The sequence below is a fragment of the Osmerus mordax genome, chromosome 16, assembly GCF_038355195.1.
Source record: "Osmerus mordax isolate fOsmMor3 chromosome 16, fOsmMor3.pri, whole genome shotgun sequence".
Taxonomy (NCBI): Eukaryota; Metazoa; Chordata; class Actinopteri; order Osmeriformes; family Osmeridae; genus Osmerus; species Osmerus mordax.
This window is the reverse complement of record NC_090065.1, coordinates 14,019,162-14,038,349: the sequence shown is the minus strand read 5'-3', so window position 1 is coordinate 14,038,349 and position 19,188 is coordinate 14,019,162. Positions and strand designations below refer to the sequence as shown.

General features: G+C 44.0%; 1 protein-coding gene across 1 annotated transcript; it reads right to left on the bottom strand.

Moving 5' to 3' along the window:
- Positions 1-10,344: 10,344 nt before the first annotated feature.
- Positions 10,345-18,754, bottom strand: klhl14 (kelch-like family member 14). The gene is made up of 8 exons (XM_067253724.1): positions 17,871-18,754; positions 15,611-15,732; positions 12,219-12,308; positions 12,042-12,120; positions 11,659-11,849; positions 11,224-11,382; positions 10,725-10,882; positions 10,345-10,485 (listed from the first exon to the last, which is right to left on the bottom strand). Exons 1-8 carry the CDS (start codon positions 18,737-18,739, stop codon positions 10,345-10,347), a joined length of 1,809 nt encoding a protein of 602 aa, XP_067109825.1. The 5' UTR covers positions 18,740-18,754.
- Between the last annotated feature and the right edge of the window lie 434 nt (positions 18,755-19,188).

The following is a 19,188-nucleotide window of genomic DNA, read 5'->3' as shown; positions in this document are numbered from 1 at the left end:
GTCTGGACAAGGTGCTGGCATCACTATACTGCTGAGGTAGAAGAGGGGTAGAAAGGAAAAAAGAGAGCTAGAGAGAGCGAGAGAGAGAGAAGACAGAGAGAACAGAAAGCGAGAGGGAAAGAGAGAAAAAGAGAAAAAGAGGGTTAGCTTGAAAGACCCAATATTTCTCCGTCCTCCGTTAGGTACCAGAAAAAAGAAATGTTCTCCTTTATTGACCAAAAAGGGGGTTCTCCTTCAACCTTTCTTCCCTCTCAGGAGAGCACAGCTTGCCTTACACCTGGGCCTTCCTTCTCAGCGTTGTGATGATGGACCAATAAAGAAGGGATGAAATGTGTGATCTCTCTGTAGGCGTTCAGCTGAACCGCTATTTGGAAGCTGAGTAATTGGATGTATCTGGTCAGTTCAGACCGACGGATGAAAAGAAAAGCAGCTGACCTCCCTACATGCACCCGTCTCTCTCCCAGTGCTGTGCTTGTGTGATTCACTACATATAACTAACTCTGAACTGTGGAGGGATAGAAAACGTTATCCTGTACGGTTGATCGAGCCCGAGAATTAACATAAGGGATTCGATGGGCTTTTGTTTTTCTGAAGTACAAAGCCATTTCCAAATGCCCTAGTTATAGATTATTCCTGTCTTTTGCCTCAAGAAACGATGCCTTGATCCAGTCGATTCCTCAATGATGCTTCTCTACCAGGTAGTCAAAGTGTGGGCCTGAACAAAAACGTCTGTAAAACTGCTGTTTTACAGACGGCATGCCTAACTGAGACACAGGAAACAAGGCCATTTCCATTGAGCAAGAGCTGAAAGGACCATTCCAGAGAGTGGGAGAGCTGAGGCAGGCAGTGACTCACTCATCAGCAGGGCTCTTCAGACCTGCACTGGAGACACTGCCCTCACCTAGCTACAAGGACATCAGGAGGAAAGCTGATGATTCTACGCATTGTACAGGATAATATACTATCTGGAATGGTGTTAGGGTGGAGGTGTTACCCCAGAACTCCATTAGGCTACATCACTGTAGGTATCACAGGGGAGACTCAAAGACCTGTACGTTTGAGGTTAATCAGAGTGACCGCTTGATAAATGCTGCTGATGTCCATAACTTTCATTCCACACAAAGTAGCCTAAATAGGGCAAGAAGTGGTATAGTAGAATGACCGACACATTATGATACAGATTTATATAATCTAGAATACATTTCCAGTGTTACAACCCAATGAACCGTTTGTTTATTTTGATTATTGATTTTTTAATGCTGTCAGTTTGATTCCGCCTCCCGTCATAGTAATGCACTTCAATAGAACGACAACATGTAGCCTACTTCTTGGTTAAAGCAAGCTTGAGTGTCTCACCTAATTTGTGCTTGTCAATAGACTAAGCGAGAAATGTCACTAAGCTTGGATATATTAAGAATTATAAGATGTTTGTTATTTTAACAAGAGTGCGCCTTCAACAAAAACTATTCGGCTAAATTACGGAGACCATATCAGATCGGAGAGAAAGCTGTTAAAATGGTCTCTCGGGAAAAGACGCATGGAACGTCAACGTTTAGGAAAAACATCAATTAACTAATAAAAAGATAAATTAATAAATCAATTTTACCTTTAAGTGCTGTCGTTTTCTCCATATTATCATCTGAAAGTCAGTGTTGGATCAGGTGGACATGAATTCTAGCTTCTTTAAGTTGCCGTGATGATTTGAGGTGAATTTTGCGCGGATTCCTTGAGTGAAGATTACCGCTGGGGCTAAATACAGAAGAGTGGCACTGAGCCAAGGAGTCTGGCAGAGATGAATGTAAATAGGCAGGGGAAGGGAAGGGGGCTCAACATGCACACATCCCCATAATCTTTAGCCGACTGCTGTGCTACGAGTCGAGGGTACCTACTCTGTCAGATTACATTTCTAGATGCACAATAAATTAGTATGGCTGCGAATTATAAATAACAATAACTTTTATTCCATTTCTATCAGGGGATTTTATTCCAGTTAACTTCCAATACAGTTCTTCATCGTATTTTATTATTGGTTACTTATTTATTAATTGATAGACCATTCAAAATACTTGCACCACCTGGTTCATAAAACAATGGTGTATACTGTATAGGACTGTGTATCAAATCAACGTCACATCATCTGTAATAACAGTAAGGCAAATATTTTTAGATTAACCACTAGATGGTGTACTTATCTTACCACCGTAAATATTACAAAGTCTGGAATTATTTTCAAAAATTCTTAGTGACAACATTTTTGGAACCAAACTGAACTAAACTCAGGAAAAGTGGCAATTAGATCATTGCATTATTGGACAGGTTGTCCCAAAGAAAGGCGTGAATCCATTTAGCGTTGTATTTTCTGGCAGAAAAGCACCAACGGGTGCGCTGTCGACCGCTACACCCCTGGGCGTCATCTCTTGACCGTTAGGACTAGCAAACTACAAATTTAGGCTAAACAAAAATGTTGTATATTCTCGGCTAATTTAAGATATTAGATAATCATCAACGGGCTTTTTCAAGTAAGCTAGTAAGCAATTCGAGCAATACAGCATTATGAACAGATTCAAAAGCATTTTGCATAACATTGCATGGCCATGGTAGGCGGATTGACCATTCGGTTCTTAGACCTTTAAAGCATTATGACATCACGTTTAAGAAATGTAAGTCAAGCAGAACTTTGACATGCACTTCCAAACACTCAAGAAGAATGCTGCAGTGTGCTGTGCTAAGCTTCACATTTGACCGATGTTGGACAAATACCAGAGTAAGTTGTTCTTAATTTTTTGTTTTGGAAAATGTATTTAGGTTCATATAGGCTACAACCTCTACAATGGTCAAACTCTGCTTCTATCGTCTGTAACATAAGGTGACCCCGGGTCACATGGCCCCATTCGGACCAAATGGAAAGATATTCTTGCTCAGGTAAAATAAATTACCGTGCTCTGTTTTGAAAATAATATTATAACAGTCGTAACAGTTTACTGAATGGTAAGATTTTTTTTTTTGTTCTTAAACATGAAATCTAATCAAAAATGTAATTCCCCAGATAACATGGCAGAAACAGAACGCAACACTTCCTGCCCGGGTTAGGCCGACACAGACCCACATTAGTAACTCGGTAAATAGATACAGACCTATAACATAGGCCTTATCTTTGGTCAAAAGCTCTCCTTAGTGTTATAACTTTGTTTCTATGACAACCTTCCTAGTGTCATGGAAACCTTTCTGTTTGAAATATTGTAATTGCTATGACGATTTGGAGACGTCACAGTAACATGGTAGCTGTCTGTGACACAAATACAGTATATATCCATGATTCTTACAGTAATATGGTATTGCCTTAAAATATTGACAACATGTCTATGGTGATTGTATCTGCCGTTTGTGCTTGTATGAGTGTGTGTGTTTACGTGAGTGTAAAAATACTAATTAACATTTCCACAGAGACCAATTGGGCTCCCTCAATCTGTAATAGAGGGTCCAGATTCAATGGCGACAGACCCTTCCTTTCAGTCCCAGCAAACCTCTGATAAACAGAGATGGAGAACTTCCACATTCAACGCTGGCTAGTAAATTACCATCATCAAAATGTGACCATATTATTAATCTCAGAATAAAAGTGCTTTGTAATGTATTTCCTAAAAAAAATAGTGTTGGCCCTTGTTTTAACAGCTTTGGAAGTCCAATCATGGCATCTACTTCTACTTGTACCCCTGTTCCTTTTACGTCCATTGGCACCCAGACCACATTTCCCAATCCCATCACAAAGAACTGTTTTGGGACCCCAGCAAACATGCAACAAGTGCCACTTATTATATATCGGCCACCCAAGCACTCGCCAATATTCATACAAGAATTCTCTGAACTATTATCACTATGTGTCATTAGATATGACAAAGTAGTTTTAAACGGAGACTTAAATATCCAAGTAAATAAAAAAGCAGACCCAAGAACTATTGAGCTCTTAAATCTCCTTGACAGTTTCAATCTAACTCAACACATAACAGACCCAACACACCGGCACGGAAACACACTAGATCTAGTGATAACAACTGGACTAAATATCAATAATATTTCAATAACTGATCTACCCCTCTCAGACCATCATTATATACTTTTTAATGTGGAAATTATCCTAACAAAAATCAAAAAAGAATTCTTAGTCCATAGAAGATATTTAGACGATACAGCTATGATGACATTTTCTGAACAATTTGCTCTATATGAGCCGACTAACCATGATTGCTCTCTGAATGAAATGGTAGAGAACCTCAATGATGCACTATTATCTGTGTTAGACTCTGTTGCACCACTGAAAACCAAAAAGAAGTGCACAAGCAGAACCTCCCCATGGCTGAGAAAAAAAAATGTTAATGAAACGAAAAGAAAATGCCGTGCAGCAGAGAGAAAATGGAGGAAAACAAAGATCACTATCCACTACAATATCTACAAAGATACACTAACCACCTATAACAAAACCATCCGTCTAGCAAGGAGAGAATATTTCTCCAACATTATTACAGAAAATGCCAGAAATTCCAGAGTTCTTTTCTCCACCATTGACCAGCTGCTAAACACTGTCCCTGCCCCACCTCCATCCTCAGCAGTTAAATGTGAAGAGCTTGCTTTGTTCTTCAAGAACAAAATAACTTTGATCAGAGCGAGTATTATTAATAGTGGGGTCGAAACTGACATCAGTAGATTCTGCAACATAACCATGAGCACATTTACCTGTATCACACTTAGTGAACTTTCCAAAATTGTCAGCGAATCTAACTCCACAACCTCAGATATTGATCCTATACCCACAACATTCTTTAAGCGAGTGTTTGATAGTGTCTCAGGTCCGGTGCTAGAGATTATAAACACATCCCTTAGAACTGGCGTCTTCCCAGATGCCTTCAAAACAGCTGTTGTAAAGCCCCTATTAAAGAAACCCAAATTGGATAACAGTCTACTTGCAAATTACAGACCAATATCAAACCTTCCATTTATTAGTAAAGTACTGGAAAAGATAGTTTTAGTCCAATTAAATTCTTTTCTTGAAGAAAATAACATCCTGGAAGTCTCGCAGTCAGGTTTCAGGAAATATCACAGTACTGAAACTGCTCTCACCAAAATAATTAGCGACCTCAGACTAAACTCTGATGCAAATAAAGTCTCTATCCTTATCCTGTTAGATCTCAGTGCAGCATTTGATACAATTGATCACGACATCCTAATCAATAGACTGGAAAAGCTTATTGGGTTCACGGATAGTGTATTGAACTGGCTGAAATCATATATCACAGGAAGGAAGTTTTATGTTAGTTTAGGTGACCATAGGTCCAAGAAACATGAGAACTGCTACGGGGTTGCTCAAGGAAGCTGCTTAGGTCCATTACTTTTTTCTCTTTATATGTAACCACTCGGCGACATAATCAGAGAACATAACATAGATTTCCATAGCTATGCGGATGACACACAACTATATATATCCACTGAACCCAACGATGCAACGGCCATCAATTCCATTACCAACTGCCTGTTGGCAATAAACAAATGGATGAATGATAACTTTCTTAAATTAAATGAAGACAAAACCGAAGTCCTACTATGTGGCCCCAAATCCAAAAGAGAGATGCTTATTAAGAATCTTGGAGGCTTAACCCCCTGTCTTAAACCAGAGGTGACGAGTCTCGGTGTAATCCTGGACTCAGATTTGAATTTCAACTCTCACATTAATAAAGTGACCAAAACAGCTTTCTTTCACCTGAGGAATATAGCAAAGGTACGACCATTCATAAACCAAAATGATGCAGAGAAGTTAATTCATGCTTTTATATCCAGCCGGCTGGACTACTGTAACGCAGTTTTCACTGGTCTTCCCAAGAAAACCACTGAAAGACTACAGCTCATTCAAAATTCTGCAGCTAGATTATTAACCAAAACTAAAAGGAGAGAACACATTAGTCCTGTCCTAGCTACTTTACACTGGCTCCCTGTTACCTTCAGAATTGACTTTAAGGTCCTTTTCCTCACATACAAAGCTCTACACAGACAAGGACCTAGCTACATTGCTAACTCCTTTATAAACTACACACCAGCTAGAACACTGCGATCATCAAATGCAGGCCTATTAGAGGTCACCAGAAGCAGTCATAAGAAGATTGGTGATTCGGCCTTTGTCAATTACGCCCCAAAACTATGGAACAAATTACCCATAAATATTAGGGAAGCTAACACTCTAGACATTTTTAAAAGACAGCTTAAAACCTACCTTTTTACCGAAGCATTTAAGTAATTTTATCTCAAAAGGGTTTTCCTACTTTTAAAGTTGTTTTCTCTCTTGAACAGAGATCTTATTGGGATTTTTATTTTTGTTTGAATTGTTTATCACTTGTTATATTGTTTTTATTGATTTTATGTAAAGCACCTTGAGCTACAATTCTTGTATGAAATGTGCTATATAAATAAAGTCTTACTTACTTACTTACTTACTTACTGTAAAAACCTTTTTTACTGTAAAACCCTTTATACTGCTCCTGGCCCACCGTGCTGAGACACTGCTGGCATGACGTCACCATGCTGAGACACTGCTGTCATGACGTCACCGTGCTGAGACACTGCTGGCATGACGTCACCATGCTGAGACACTGCTGTCATGACGTCACCGTGCTGAGACACTGCTGGCATGACATCACCGTGCTGAGACACTGCTGGCATGACGTCACTGTGCTGAGACACTGCTGGCATGACGTCACCGTGCTGAGACACTGCTGGCATGACGTCACCGTGCTGAGACACTGCTGTCACGGAAGCGTGAGCCTGATGCTGAGGAGGAAGCTGTGTTGCTCTGGGAGGAGGAGCTCATGGAGGCGGCCGTATCTCAGGCACAGTGGCTTGTGGGTCCCACAAGGCAGGTGGAGGTCAACGAGGTGCCCAATGGCGTAGTTGAAGAGGAACTGCCAGAGGTGGAGGCAACACCTTCTCATGTTTTCGCCCCTGCCAATGGAGCCATTACCGAGGCGTCAGAAGAGCTTGCCAAGGAACATGTGGAGAAGGCTACCTCTGCTCCTGAACACACCCAAGCCCCTGTTCCTGCTCCTGCACCTGCCAGTGGAGCTCTAGGTGAGGTGACAAAGGAGAAACTTTAGGAGAATGTGGCAGCGGAGAAGGTTACCTCTGCTCCTGCCCCTACTCCTGCTGCTGAGCCTGCTCCTGTTCCTACCAGTGCAGAAGTGTCGAAGGTGCCGGAGGAGGACACAATGGAGGAGGAGAGGGCTCAGTCTGAGGCGGAGGAGGAGAGCGTGGAGGACATTGAGGAAGATGAGGAGGACGAGGCAGAGAAACGAGTAGATGACAGAGCAATTGAGCAGGAGGACAGAGTGGAGGAAGCTCAGCTGGAGAGCTCTGTGGAGACATCAGAGCAAGCTGATGATAGTTCTCCGAGGGTCCTTGTGACCCCAGGCCTCAACGTCATGGGTCCCTTCACAGCTGAGGAAGCCCCCAAGGTGACCTGGCTGGTGCACCTAGCCACGGACGCATTCTGGGAGTTCTGTGGCTTGCTCCAGGGGCCTCGTCTGTTGCAGGACACAAACGAGCCATCCATTCTAGGTTACTACCTCAGCGAAGTCTCCCATAGAGGCATTTGGGGTTTCAGCATGCATCGTTCCAAAATGGTGGTGAGTTGCGCTACCTGAACATCTAGTTTGGGACCATACTTTGTTTATAAGTGATGTTGCTCTGAGTGTACTTATTCTTGTTGTTGTGTGCTATAAGGGCTGTTTTTGACCGGGCCTGGGACGTACTTAGAGATCAGTCCCCTGAAATGACACGTCATAGCCTCAGATATCTCAAGGTGAGCCTGTCTGGTTGCATGTTTTTTCGTTTCTTCTTATTGTATTTCATGTAGGAACACCTCACCCACAATGTTCTGCTGTCCTATGTACTCCTGGAGAAAGAAGATTCTCCTCTGGAGAATCTTGATGAGGACATGGTGGTGCAAGGCCGTAATCATAATACATATTGGGGGACACACATCCCCCCCAATATTCCAATCTGGTCAGAATGTCCCCCCCCCCCAATATATTGATATAAAAATATAAATGTGCTACGCTACGACAGGCAACCACGCACGCTCTCCGAAATTATCATAAAAAAATCATAATTTGTCCCCCCCAATGTTGACTCCATGGCTACGGCCTTGTGGTGGTGGAATCAGAACGAGAGACTGAGATGTCAGCAAGGAGAGCGAGGAGTCAGAAGAAGAGGTAGTAGAAGAGGAGAGTTCTGAGGAAGAGGAGGACTTCAGATTTCTGATTGCTTAAATTATACAAAATTGAGGAATTGCTGATAGATATATGTTGTGGCCCCCTCATTTTAAGGTGGGACCCCCAAAATAAAATTCTGGCTACGATCCTGCTCTATCAGCAAACTCTTTCTTGCTTTTCTTTCTCTCTATATATACAGTATAGATCTACTGCACACACAAGCTGAATGAAATCTACTAGGGGTGGTGATTTAAATCGATTCACATTTCTTTCTTTTTTTAACGTTTTTTTTTAATATATTTTTTTGGGGGGATAAAGAATCGCAAAAAATCGTGAATCGATTTTTAATCGAATCGTGACCCCAAGAATCGATTTGAATTGTGAGGTACCAAAAGATTCCCACCCCTAAAATCTACTCATGTATTTCAGTTGGAAGAGTTGCCTCAACACCAAATGCAGAATTGGCAGGAGGATGAGTTCAAGCTTTAAATGAAGCTGGCAGACTGGTACTGTATATGAATACTTAATTCAAGATACAGTTGGAGCCCTGAACCAAGTCTGGGACAAAAAAGCCACTGGCCAAAGACCAGACCAGGTGAAGCAAAACAATTGCCTCAAATGCCACTGCAAAAAGGAAAGTAATAATATTTTCTGAAATATGTCTTGTATTTTCTAATTCCTTTTCCTATGTTTCTGTTTTTTGTACTTCTATCACTTTTTCACATTCAAAAGCAAATCATGTATTTCCTGCAAGATTAGTTTTGGTTATGAAAATTAGGATGAACACTTTGTATAAAAGCACCTGGGAAATGAATACATTAAGTCAGAAAGCAGGTACTACAAACATTCATTCAGAAAGTAATGTTGACTCAAATTGTGACTAGAAAATTAGTCTGAAATGTCTTCTCCCATGTTTATGCCTTGGTGAAGGGTCAGTCTGTGCGAGTCTGTTTTATCTCTTTTAAAAAACACCAAAGAACAAAAACAGTTTTAATCATCAAGTGTTTTATTTTCATATTCTAAAATGCAAAGGACATAACAGGATTTGAGAATAAATCCCAGATTAAGTGCACAAAATATTCCACTGCAAGTGATTATGTACAAGAATGAAAAAAAACACACCGTAAATAATTGAACAGCTGTCAGTAGGGCCTTGAAAACAACTGAAGTGAGTTTCCACTCTTTTAGTCTTCCTAATCTTTTTTTTTTTTCACCTATACGAGAGACAACACAAACGTTCAGTTTTGTAAACCATTTTTTGCAACTATTCCGAGGTTCACAATTAGTGCATTAAGGACCACAGAGCCCTTCTTCTCCCTTTGTGGGAAAATCTATTCAGAAATATTCCCGTTGTCTCTGGAAAAACCTAACAGCAACATGTGAAAACGTCAGAATAAAATCTCAACCCAGGACTCATTTGACATTTCACCCCATTCTTCTACTTTTGTTTACCAATTACAAGCTATGGAATAAAAATGTGATTGTACCATCCATAATTCAAAATAAACAGAATCCATGTTTAACAAAGTTGTCTCACTTGCAGCTTAAAAAATGATTCACTTCAAGCAAAGGACATTTTGAGTAACGTTCCATTTTTATGTTACAAAAAAACATGATTTTGGTTTGGAGAAAAAAACGAGCATATTAAACAGTTCTGTTTGTGGTTGCTCACATTATTTCCAGTGTTGATTGTGTCAGCAACACCGCGTTCTGTTTGATTGACTGATGCCTCTACTAGTTACAAGATACAGATGGATATGAAAGCTAGTATAATTCAGTTTGACACTATGCGTGCTATATCAAGAGAAGCCAAAACACTTACTACCAATCCAACAAAACTGACATGAAAGTGACAATTTTCAGAATTTCAACACAGATGGGTTTAAATACATGGATACGTGATTACATTTCCAACCTTCAGTAGGCAATAACGAAAGTGCTCTTGTCAAACCTGTAAAAAAATAATTTATACACACCCCGTCATCTGATTGGACGATCAAAATTGGTTGACGACTGTCTGTTTATCGATGGTCCTTTGTCCCCATGGCACCTCTCCCCTGTCCCTCCCCCTCCACCTCTGCCCAGAGGGCTGCTATTTGTTGAAGGGCAGACAGGCAGGTAGTATGACTGTGGAGCAGGCCGGTCCTGCCAGGGGCTCGGCCACCTCCCCTTCCAGCTCCATCCACGTTCCCTTCTCTGGACTGTAACAGATGGTGGACGACTTGTAGGCTCCCTGCAAGCACAGCACAACTTGTCAGTTTCTCTGCCCTGAATGCGGAGCACTGTGTGCTTAACCTGTTCCAGCTGTTTTCAAGAGCTCCAGCGGGCTACCTGACAAGCAGACTGGACGAACACCGGACGTCACGCACTACATGACTAGACTGAAAACACTTGAAAGAAAAAGTGTTCGATTCAACACTGCATTGGGAAGGTTTGTCAGAGCTGCTGCCCAGGCTGTGGGTGGAACCTCACCATGCTCCAGCTGTAGCCGCCCACCAGGTAGATGCTGTCGTCCAGCACGGCACAGCCAGGGCCACTGCGGCCCTCCAGGATGGGCGTCTGCAGGATGTTCCACTGGTCTCCTTTGGGGTCATAGCACTCCACTAACATCACATCCAGATGGGAGAACCCTGGAAGAGGGACGGAGGGAGAAATTGAGGAGAGTGAAAGAGGGAGATGGAGAGAGAGAGAGGGATGGAGAGAGAGAGAGAGGGATGGAGAGAGGGATGGATGGAGAGAGGGGGACAGAGGAGAGGGAAAGAGAGGGATGGATGGAGAGAGGGGGACAGAGGAGAGGGAAAGAGAGGGGGAGATGGAGAGAGGGGGGCAAGAGCGGGAGGGGGAGAGGAGGAGGAGGAAAGATGGCATGAGGGAGAGGATTCAGTCCTAGATCCCACTATGTGACAGAGGTCACCGACATCAATGACGTCTCCGGCAAACCCCCTTAAAACAAGCACCATCCCCACCGCACCTTTCAGGTGGTTGCCGCCGATGGCGTAGAGGCGGTCGCTCATGCCAGCCAGGGTGTGGATGGCCCTCTTCGTGTTCATGTCCTGTTTCCTGGCCCACACGTCCATGATGGGGTCGTAGCAGTAGAGCCAGGAAACGTACTCTCCATTGTGCACCCCTCCTGCAAAGACAGCAGCGGGCAGGAAGCAGCGTCAGCGCGCTATCGACATGCCTCGCGCACCCAACAGGCCGCGGCGTGCCGCGCGTCACCCGGGGACACGCGAGCCACGCGCTCCCGTGTTTACGCCAGAGAGGCGGAGCTCTCCGCCAATGACCCCGCGACGTGACGCCAAGGGGAATCTCCACCCTTTTCCACTTTGCCGACATCCGCATTCCACATCGGAATGCGCGTCGACGTCGGCCCGCGCTAGGCTAAGTAAGAGAGGAGAGCTCTAACCTGAGATGTATATCTTCCCGTTGTGCACTGCTCCTGCGTGAGCAGCCAGAGGCTGCGGCAGAGATGACACATAGTTCCACTCGTTAGTCTCCAGGTTAAAGGACTCCACGCTGGAGAGATAGCCCGTCTCGTTCCTGCCGCCAATCACATACAGGTGTTTATCCAGGCGGCAGGCGAAGAAACTGGCTCTCCTGAGGAAGAGGTGTCAGCCAGACAACATCATTAAAACCGTCATGACACATTCGTTGAACAGTTATAAACAGCCGAGCCGCGCGGGCGGGTGTGTGTTTGCTAGGGGGGGTGGACATTGTGTATGTGTGGGTCTGTGAGTTGCGCAGGTGTACAGTATGCGTATCCGGCCGTTCATGTTCTCATGCACTCACCTCTCCTGCATAGGAGGAAGTTGTATCCAACTATTGAATCTGGGATCATAGCGGCTGACAAAATTAGTGCTGTGTTTGCCTGCCAAACAAGAGATCAATTAGGATCCACTCATAAGGGAGACACTCGAACATATCTCGCTGTTTACAGTGTCACAGTGGAGTTCATTCTTGTAGTACCGTTTGGGTTCCACTGGTCCTCCCCACCGAGCAGAAGCAGGAAGTTCTCCACCTCAACCACACAGTGATGGGCACTGTTGTAAGGCATTACTAGACGAGCAGAGACACAACAAAGGGCAAAGTCATAAGAATCAACAGTAAAACAAGTGACTAAGTTATATTAGTTTGTGAAGAGACCCTGAACTAAACTAAAATCCGTCAGGACTTTCAACTAACACGTTTCAACTAAAACACAAACCCAAAACATACTAATGCTTGACTCCAAGTCAAAATAAACCTCACAGGTAGAAAACAGAACGTTAGAACAGTGCACTAGGCAGGTGGTAGTATCCCTAACAGTGTGTACTGTATATTTGGGACGTTCTGTCTCATCTTCCCCTGCTAAAGTGACCCCACTGAGTTGGAGAGAAATGGTGTTAGGTGACAGTCATAATGAACACGATCGTGTTCACTCAATAAATCTCGGGCCCGGCGCCTTTTGAGCGTAAATCAGTGGAATGGTGAAGCCCACCTGTCTGTCTCCATCAGTCATTCCACCTGTCACCTCCCCACCGGCTGATGGATCACAGTTGCCGTAGAATTAGACAGCCTTGAATCTCGCTCCTCTCCGATTGGCCTCTCCTTACTGTCTCACTCTGGTTGGGAGACATTGACTCCACCCTCTGTGGGGGAGACTCGAGGCACAGCTCTATCTCAGAGCGCTGGAGAGGGGAGGGGGAGGGGGCGGGGGGATTCAACTTCCTGCCTTCACTGCGCTTCAAAGGCTACAGACGTGCGATTTCCTATTGATTTCCTTACATGTGTTATTTCTTTTTTGCATTATGGTTCCGTCAGTGTTATGGGGATTTGGATGGGAAGTTCTTGTTTTCTGGCGGTTGTCTCATGGTTCCAGGATGTAGTGACAACATCTGACATACCAACAAACCCAAAAAATATCACTGTGAACACCTTCTCAGAGCACCAAGGATCCAAATCATGGAAGACATCTTTAGGACCTCCACTGTCTAAGCCATTGGCTTTTAGCCAAAAACCTGTTCTGTCACAGGCTTACAGTTATAAGGGGCATCACCTACCAACTAGTCGTTGTGATGCTCTGGCATTTGCATTTCACTTAGTTTATACCTTAACTCAAACCTACAGCTAGCCAAAAGCCTGCAGTGCTGTGTAAGCAACAATGGGTTGGCTAAGCCGGCCCTTAGAGATGGACAGTAACGACCCGGCTCACTAGAGGGAGTCAGACACCTCTGCATAGCAGCACACGTTCGGTTCAGCCGGACCCCTCCACAGCTCCTTCTCACTGCTCCACCAAACGCTACTTCGCGTCGCTCCAACCACGTCTCAAAAGCATTCGTTTTCTATTCTTTAAGGGCTAGGGTTAAGATAGCTTTCGACAAGTGAACACGTGATGTTGCTTTCATTGCGGGCACCTGAGGAGGGCAGCCTGCCAGCAGCGTGACCCAGCTTGTGTCACTGTACTCCCCCTCCTGCACGCCTGCGTAGGCACACTAGATGGCAAGCGTTCCATTAGAAGCGACCAGAAGCAGGAGAGATCTGACACCATGAGAGGGATCAGGCTTCTTCCTAAATTGTGTTGATGAATGTCTTAATCAAACTCTGTCCCTCTCAGGCTTCGGCTCATTGAAAACTTATGATTGAATGTTAATAATCTTCTATTCCACATCCATTGTGTGGAAGCTACTTCAGCCTGCCAGCGATGTGTTAAGGGGATGATTTTGCAGTTTTGTCCTTCCACACGGCCACGGGCCATTTGAGAGTTAACTTTTTCGTTTTGAATGATGGAAATCCCTATTGACCTTTCACTTTCGACACTTTCGCTCTAGGAGTGTAACGATTTGAATGAGAAATGCTGTTTAGGAACACAAGATTAAACATGCCAGATAAACATCTGATGTGGGGCTCATACTGATGTCATTAATAGACAGACAGTAAATGGATATGGCTGTCATTTTTTAGATCATTTGCACTATTAGAAGACTCGTAATAGTGACATGCCATCATGAGTCACAATACAGGAAATATCAGCAAGGCAGACACCAAGTGGGAATGAGGAGGGCGGGAGGTCAAGCTGACAGCAGGTAAACCAGGGTCTCTAATATGTATGAATGAAGCATTAGTGAGGTATAGCCCACACCAAAGCACAGGACAACAACTCAATAGGAGCACAGATGATGATGCAAAGGACAAATGGGGTTTCCCATTATCACTTGGTCGACCTTTGGAGTGTGGCAGGCACATAGTGGTGCTCTGTAAAGGTCAGCGTAGACAGTTCGGACCGAGAGGAGAGGATGATACTGTATTCCTGGAGGTGCGTTACCCTTTGTCATTGCACACTTGCAGGATTGTAAGAATTATTCGAGGGTTTCTATTTTTGTAAACGGACCGTTTTGAGGTTCACAGCCTGAATTGTGGTACAATGTTACCTTCACATTAAAACAACTTTGATGAATTTGCACCTTAAATATCTTATTTTCGTCTAAACTTTAAAGCAAATATAATGCACAGCAAACGTGAAGCAAAAATCTTTTCAAAGCCATGTACATCTGTATTCCTCTCGCCTTGCTTTCTTTCCCAAGAACAAAAGGTAGCGTCTACCCAGTGCCCTACCTCAGTACTAAACATTAGAGCGTCCTTTGAGAAGCTGTTGGACAGTGACATGTCATTTCGCTTTGTTTCGTCTACACTTCAGTAGATCGTCAGAGTCAAGCGGATCTCGCCATGCATCTTTGCCAGGAGATTTCAGCGAAAAACATGGGAACCCAGGCATAAAGCCCTACAGTGGTGTAAAGTCACGCTCTGATTCAAAACTTATATTAAAAGTGATAGTGATACATCATTACCTCAAGGATTTAAGGAACTCTTTCTCTCATTTTTACCTGCAAATGAACCTGTGCTCGAGGAATCGCCCCAGGATCGCTTCCCTCTATACTTGGTTATTGTGCTGTCATTAACTGGGATGTTAACTGTCATGCCTCGTCTAAGGAATTGTTTGTTCCATTGCTGCTCATTTTTGTACATTAGCACGTTCGCATTTTATTTTTCTTTATTCATTCGTTCGTTCATTTATTCACAAAAGGCAACTATGCACATTCATACTCCCTCACATGTCCAATCCCTTCATTCATTCATTCATTTACATTTAGTCATTTAGCAGACGCTCTTATCCAGAGCGACTTACAGTAAGTACAGGGACATTCCCCCCAAGGCAAGTAGGGTGAAGTGCCTTGCCCAAGGACACAACGTCATTTGACACGGCCAGGAATCAAACTGGCAACCTTCAGACTACTAGCCCGATTCCCTATGCGCTCAGCCACCTGACTCATTCATAACCGTCAGGGGTCTTCAGGTAGAAGGAGGGCCGGCGAGCCACTTACTTGTGAGGATCTTCCATGTCTTTTTCTCGTCGTCGTAGTACTGGACCAGATTACTGGGCAGCCGATCAGGTCCAGGGGGCAGGCCCCCGACCAGCAGGACCAGCCTCTTACTGGAACGGATCCTGTTATGAAGGAGCCAAACACAACAGGGGGGAAGACAAATGAACCCAGAGAGTCTGAATTGAAGAAACTAACACAGAACCAGGGAAGAATTCGACCCTTATAATCCCTAATATGAATGACGGATTGTGGTATGGCAGTTATTTGCTGGTATTTGTATAGTGCATATTCTGTGAATGTGGCAAGCCGTCGGCACATTTGTCATTTCGACAACGGAAACATGTTGTGTTAATGGCCAAAACATTTTGGTTTTGAGTGCGATAACTCAAATGGAGATTTGATTTGATCAATCAAATGAACATTTTGTGATCCCTATAGAACAATGCCATTATGTATGCATATAATAACCACTCATGTCAAAATGTTCAGTCACCTTTTGCATGGTTATTACAGCGAGCACGTATCATTTTGCATGCTTATTACACCCTTAAGACATCTAATCAATTAGCTGTGAAGTCATTAGGCCTGTTCTACAGGCTGCTACGCTGACAGGCAAATAAGCCCCTGCAACTAACCTATAACATGTCTCCATTTCCATTGGTAGAGATGCCACATGTGACAGTTCGAAGCCAATTGCCCAACATATCCTGCAGTTTGTTTGCAAAGCATGGCGTCACAGCCAGACACCTTGACAAACATAAGTAGCTATTTCTAATAAAGTTCAGTCAAATAAAATATTTTTCAGGTCATACAAAGTTGGTTATTTTTTCATTTATACAAGTGCTTTTTTCTTCTATTTCATGCTTGACTAAATAGCCAACCTCTCTATGTATTGTGTCAGCTACACTGGCCCACTGTTAAGTGTTTGGGGGTTATTCATATGCAAATGAACCCTGGACATAGATAATGGTGATTAATTGAGAGGAGGGAATCAGTGGCATGTCATGTGATACTATTTATGAATATTCTTCATTCCTTGTTCATTTGAACCCATCTGTGCATCTCACTGAGAGTTAGCATGGCGCTACATGCAGCTCTCCTCTGTGTCAGAGCACCCACATCAGATTACCACAGGATACCCAACCACTGTGATCCATAAAATATTGGGAGAAACAGTGAAATTAATCATGCCATAAATTGCTCCTTCAAATGTAACTCTGGCAGTGTATTTGGATTGTGGTCATTTCCGCATCTCTATGAGATATTCATACTGTTGTGCCAGTCTAACAAAAACACTTCCTAATGGCTCATCCAACTTTCTGAGGTCATTTAAACAGAACACCAAGTCTGTTTCCACCGGAAACAGTGGTGCAAAGCACTACCGACCGATCATGTCCCAGACCATGTCTGTCCTGTACCTGTCTCTGGGAGTGCTAGTCATGACACAAAGCACAAAGCCGGCTGTGCAGTTAGCCCTGTGGTTGAGGAGCTGAAGCAGACTCAGAACAGACAACCTGAGTAATCAGGATAAACTTGTACTGTGACGTAGCACAGGTCACAGCTGTTTAGAAAGATATGTTATTTATCATCCAATATAAGACACTGGTGAATAGAACAACTGTGATGCTAAGTGAACCAAATGACTGAACATTTTGACTGAGCCAAATGACCATGAACATCAAAGCGCCCAATAATATTTGCCGTAACCCGTGGTGGTTTATGGTTGTTATGACTGTGGCCGTTGTACACATCCCGGCAGTTTTGTAATGACACTGGAATTGAGTTGAGCTTTTTTGGCACTACACGGGTGGAGTGTACTAATAAGAAACGTCTTTCCTAACCCCAATGATTAAATATTCAGATAAGAAAGATCTGATGTATGTAAATCCAGGCTTTTAACACAGGCATGGACCTGTTAAGGGTGTACAGTCTACATAAAATACTTCATACAGTCAGGAGATATTAACAACAGACAGCTGAAACTTGGCAACTATCAATATAGGCCTACTGATAACCCTGCAAAACCTAACAACACAGCCTGATCTCTCTCTGTTTTGTAACAGTACAGCCTGATCTCTCTCTGTATTCTAACTGGGCCTGAACTTAATCCAATATGTCATCCTCCACCAACATTCTGTGTGTGTGTGTGTATTTGGGTCTGTGCATGTGAGTTTGTTCTTGTATGTGTGTGTGTGTGTGTGTGTGTGTGTGTGTGTGTGTGTGTGTGTGTGTGTGTGTGTGTGTGAGTCACACCACTCACCTGCTAGCTATGGTCTGCCTGCAGTGCTGTCTGAAGGGCATCAGGTGATAGTTCATGGCATCCAAGAGCAGCTTCTGGCACACAGGGTCACTCCTCATGAAGTCCACTGACTGCACCCTCTCCACCAGCTCAGGGGCCGGGATGAGGGCGAACCGCAGCCTCTTCATCAGGTCCGGGGCGTAGTGCATACGCGTGTCCCTGTCGTGCTCCAGCCACAGCACCGACATCTGGAAGAGCGCCAGCTCCGACTCCACGGGGGGCGGCAGAGCGTCCAGCATGGCGCACATCTCCTCAAAGTTCAGCAGCAGCACGTCCTCCACCAGGTACTTGTTGGCCAGCTTCTTGGTCTCATCCAGGCCGTGGAGGGCCGCGATCTTGCAGATCTGCTTGTAGTTCTGCACCGAGATCTGGTCGTTGAGGAACTGGACGCTGAGCTTGGTGATCTGCGGGATGTTGAGAATCTTGCTGACCGAGAGAACTTCTTCCACAGTGTCCAGGGACAGAGTCACGTTGGCAGTGTACAGGTACTCCAGCACTAACCTTAGTCCAATGGAGGAGCAGCCCTGGAGAACCAGGTTGTTTATGGGCCGAGTGCTGGCCATGAGCTTGTCATCGGGAGAGGAAGATGGGGTCCCACTGCTCCCCTGGTCTTTGCTCCCCTCGCTGTTGAGCGAATGTGTGGAGAAGAGAGACCTGAAGTACTGGGAGCAGGATGCCAGCACTGCTTTGTGGCAGTGGAACTGCTGTCCCTGGGCAGTCAGAGTCACATCACAGAATAGCTGTTTCCTCCATAAAAGATTGAGCCCGTGCAGCAGGGTGTCACTGTGTGTTGGGTCAAAGGTGGATGTTCTATCCCCCGATCTGGACATGACTTCCTGCCTATGAACGCCACCTAGGCAACAAATAAACCATGCAGCCATTTACCTCAAGCCATTTCTCTTTTGAACAACATGAGATTATATCATTATTAAGCTGCAGTCAGGGATTTATCTCCAAGAACTTCACGTTATACCACGCTTAAACGTTGAATAGATATTCATCCGATTAAACCGGTAAACAAACATGACGACGTCGGGCTATTCACCATTGAAAAAGGTTCGGACGGTAGCGTATAATTTTAAACTTCGTTCTCTGTCCATAAAACAATGAAAAACTAAACCGTAATAACAATGTGTCACTCTTATTCATTCTTTCTATCGAAGATCTTAATGGACGCTGCGGTTTGAAGCGCGTTGTCAAAACAAACTGCGATAGGATGCTGCAGCGCTTTCCCTTCGATAACGCTACCGAAGTTGTAGGATTAGGGAACGGTGCAAGG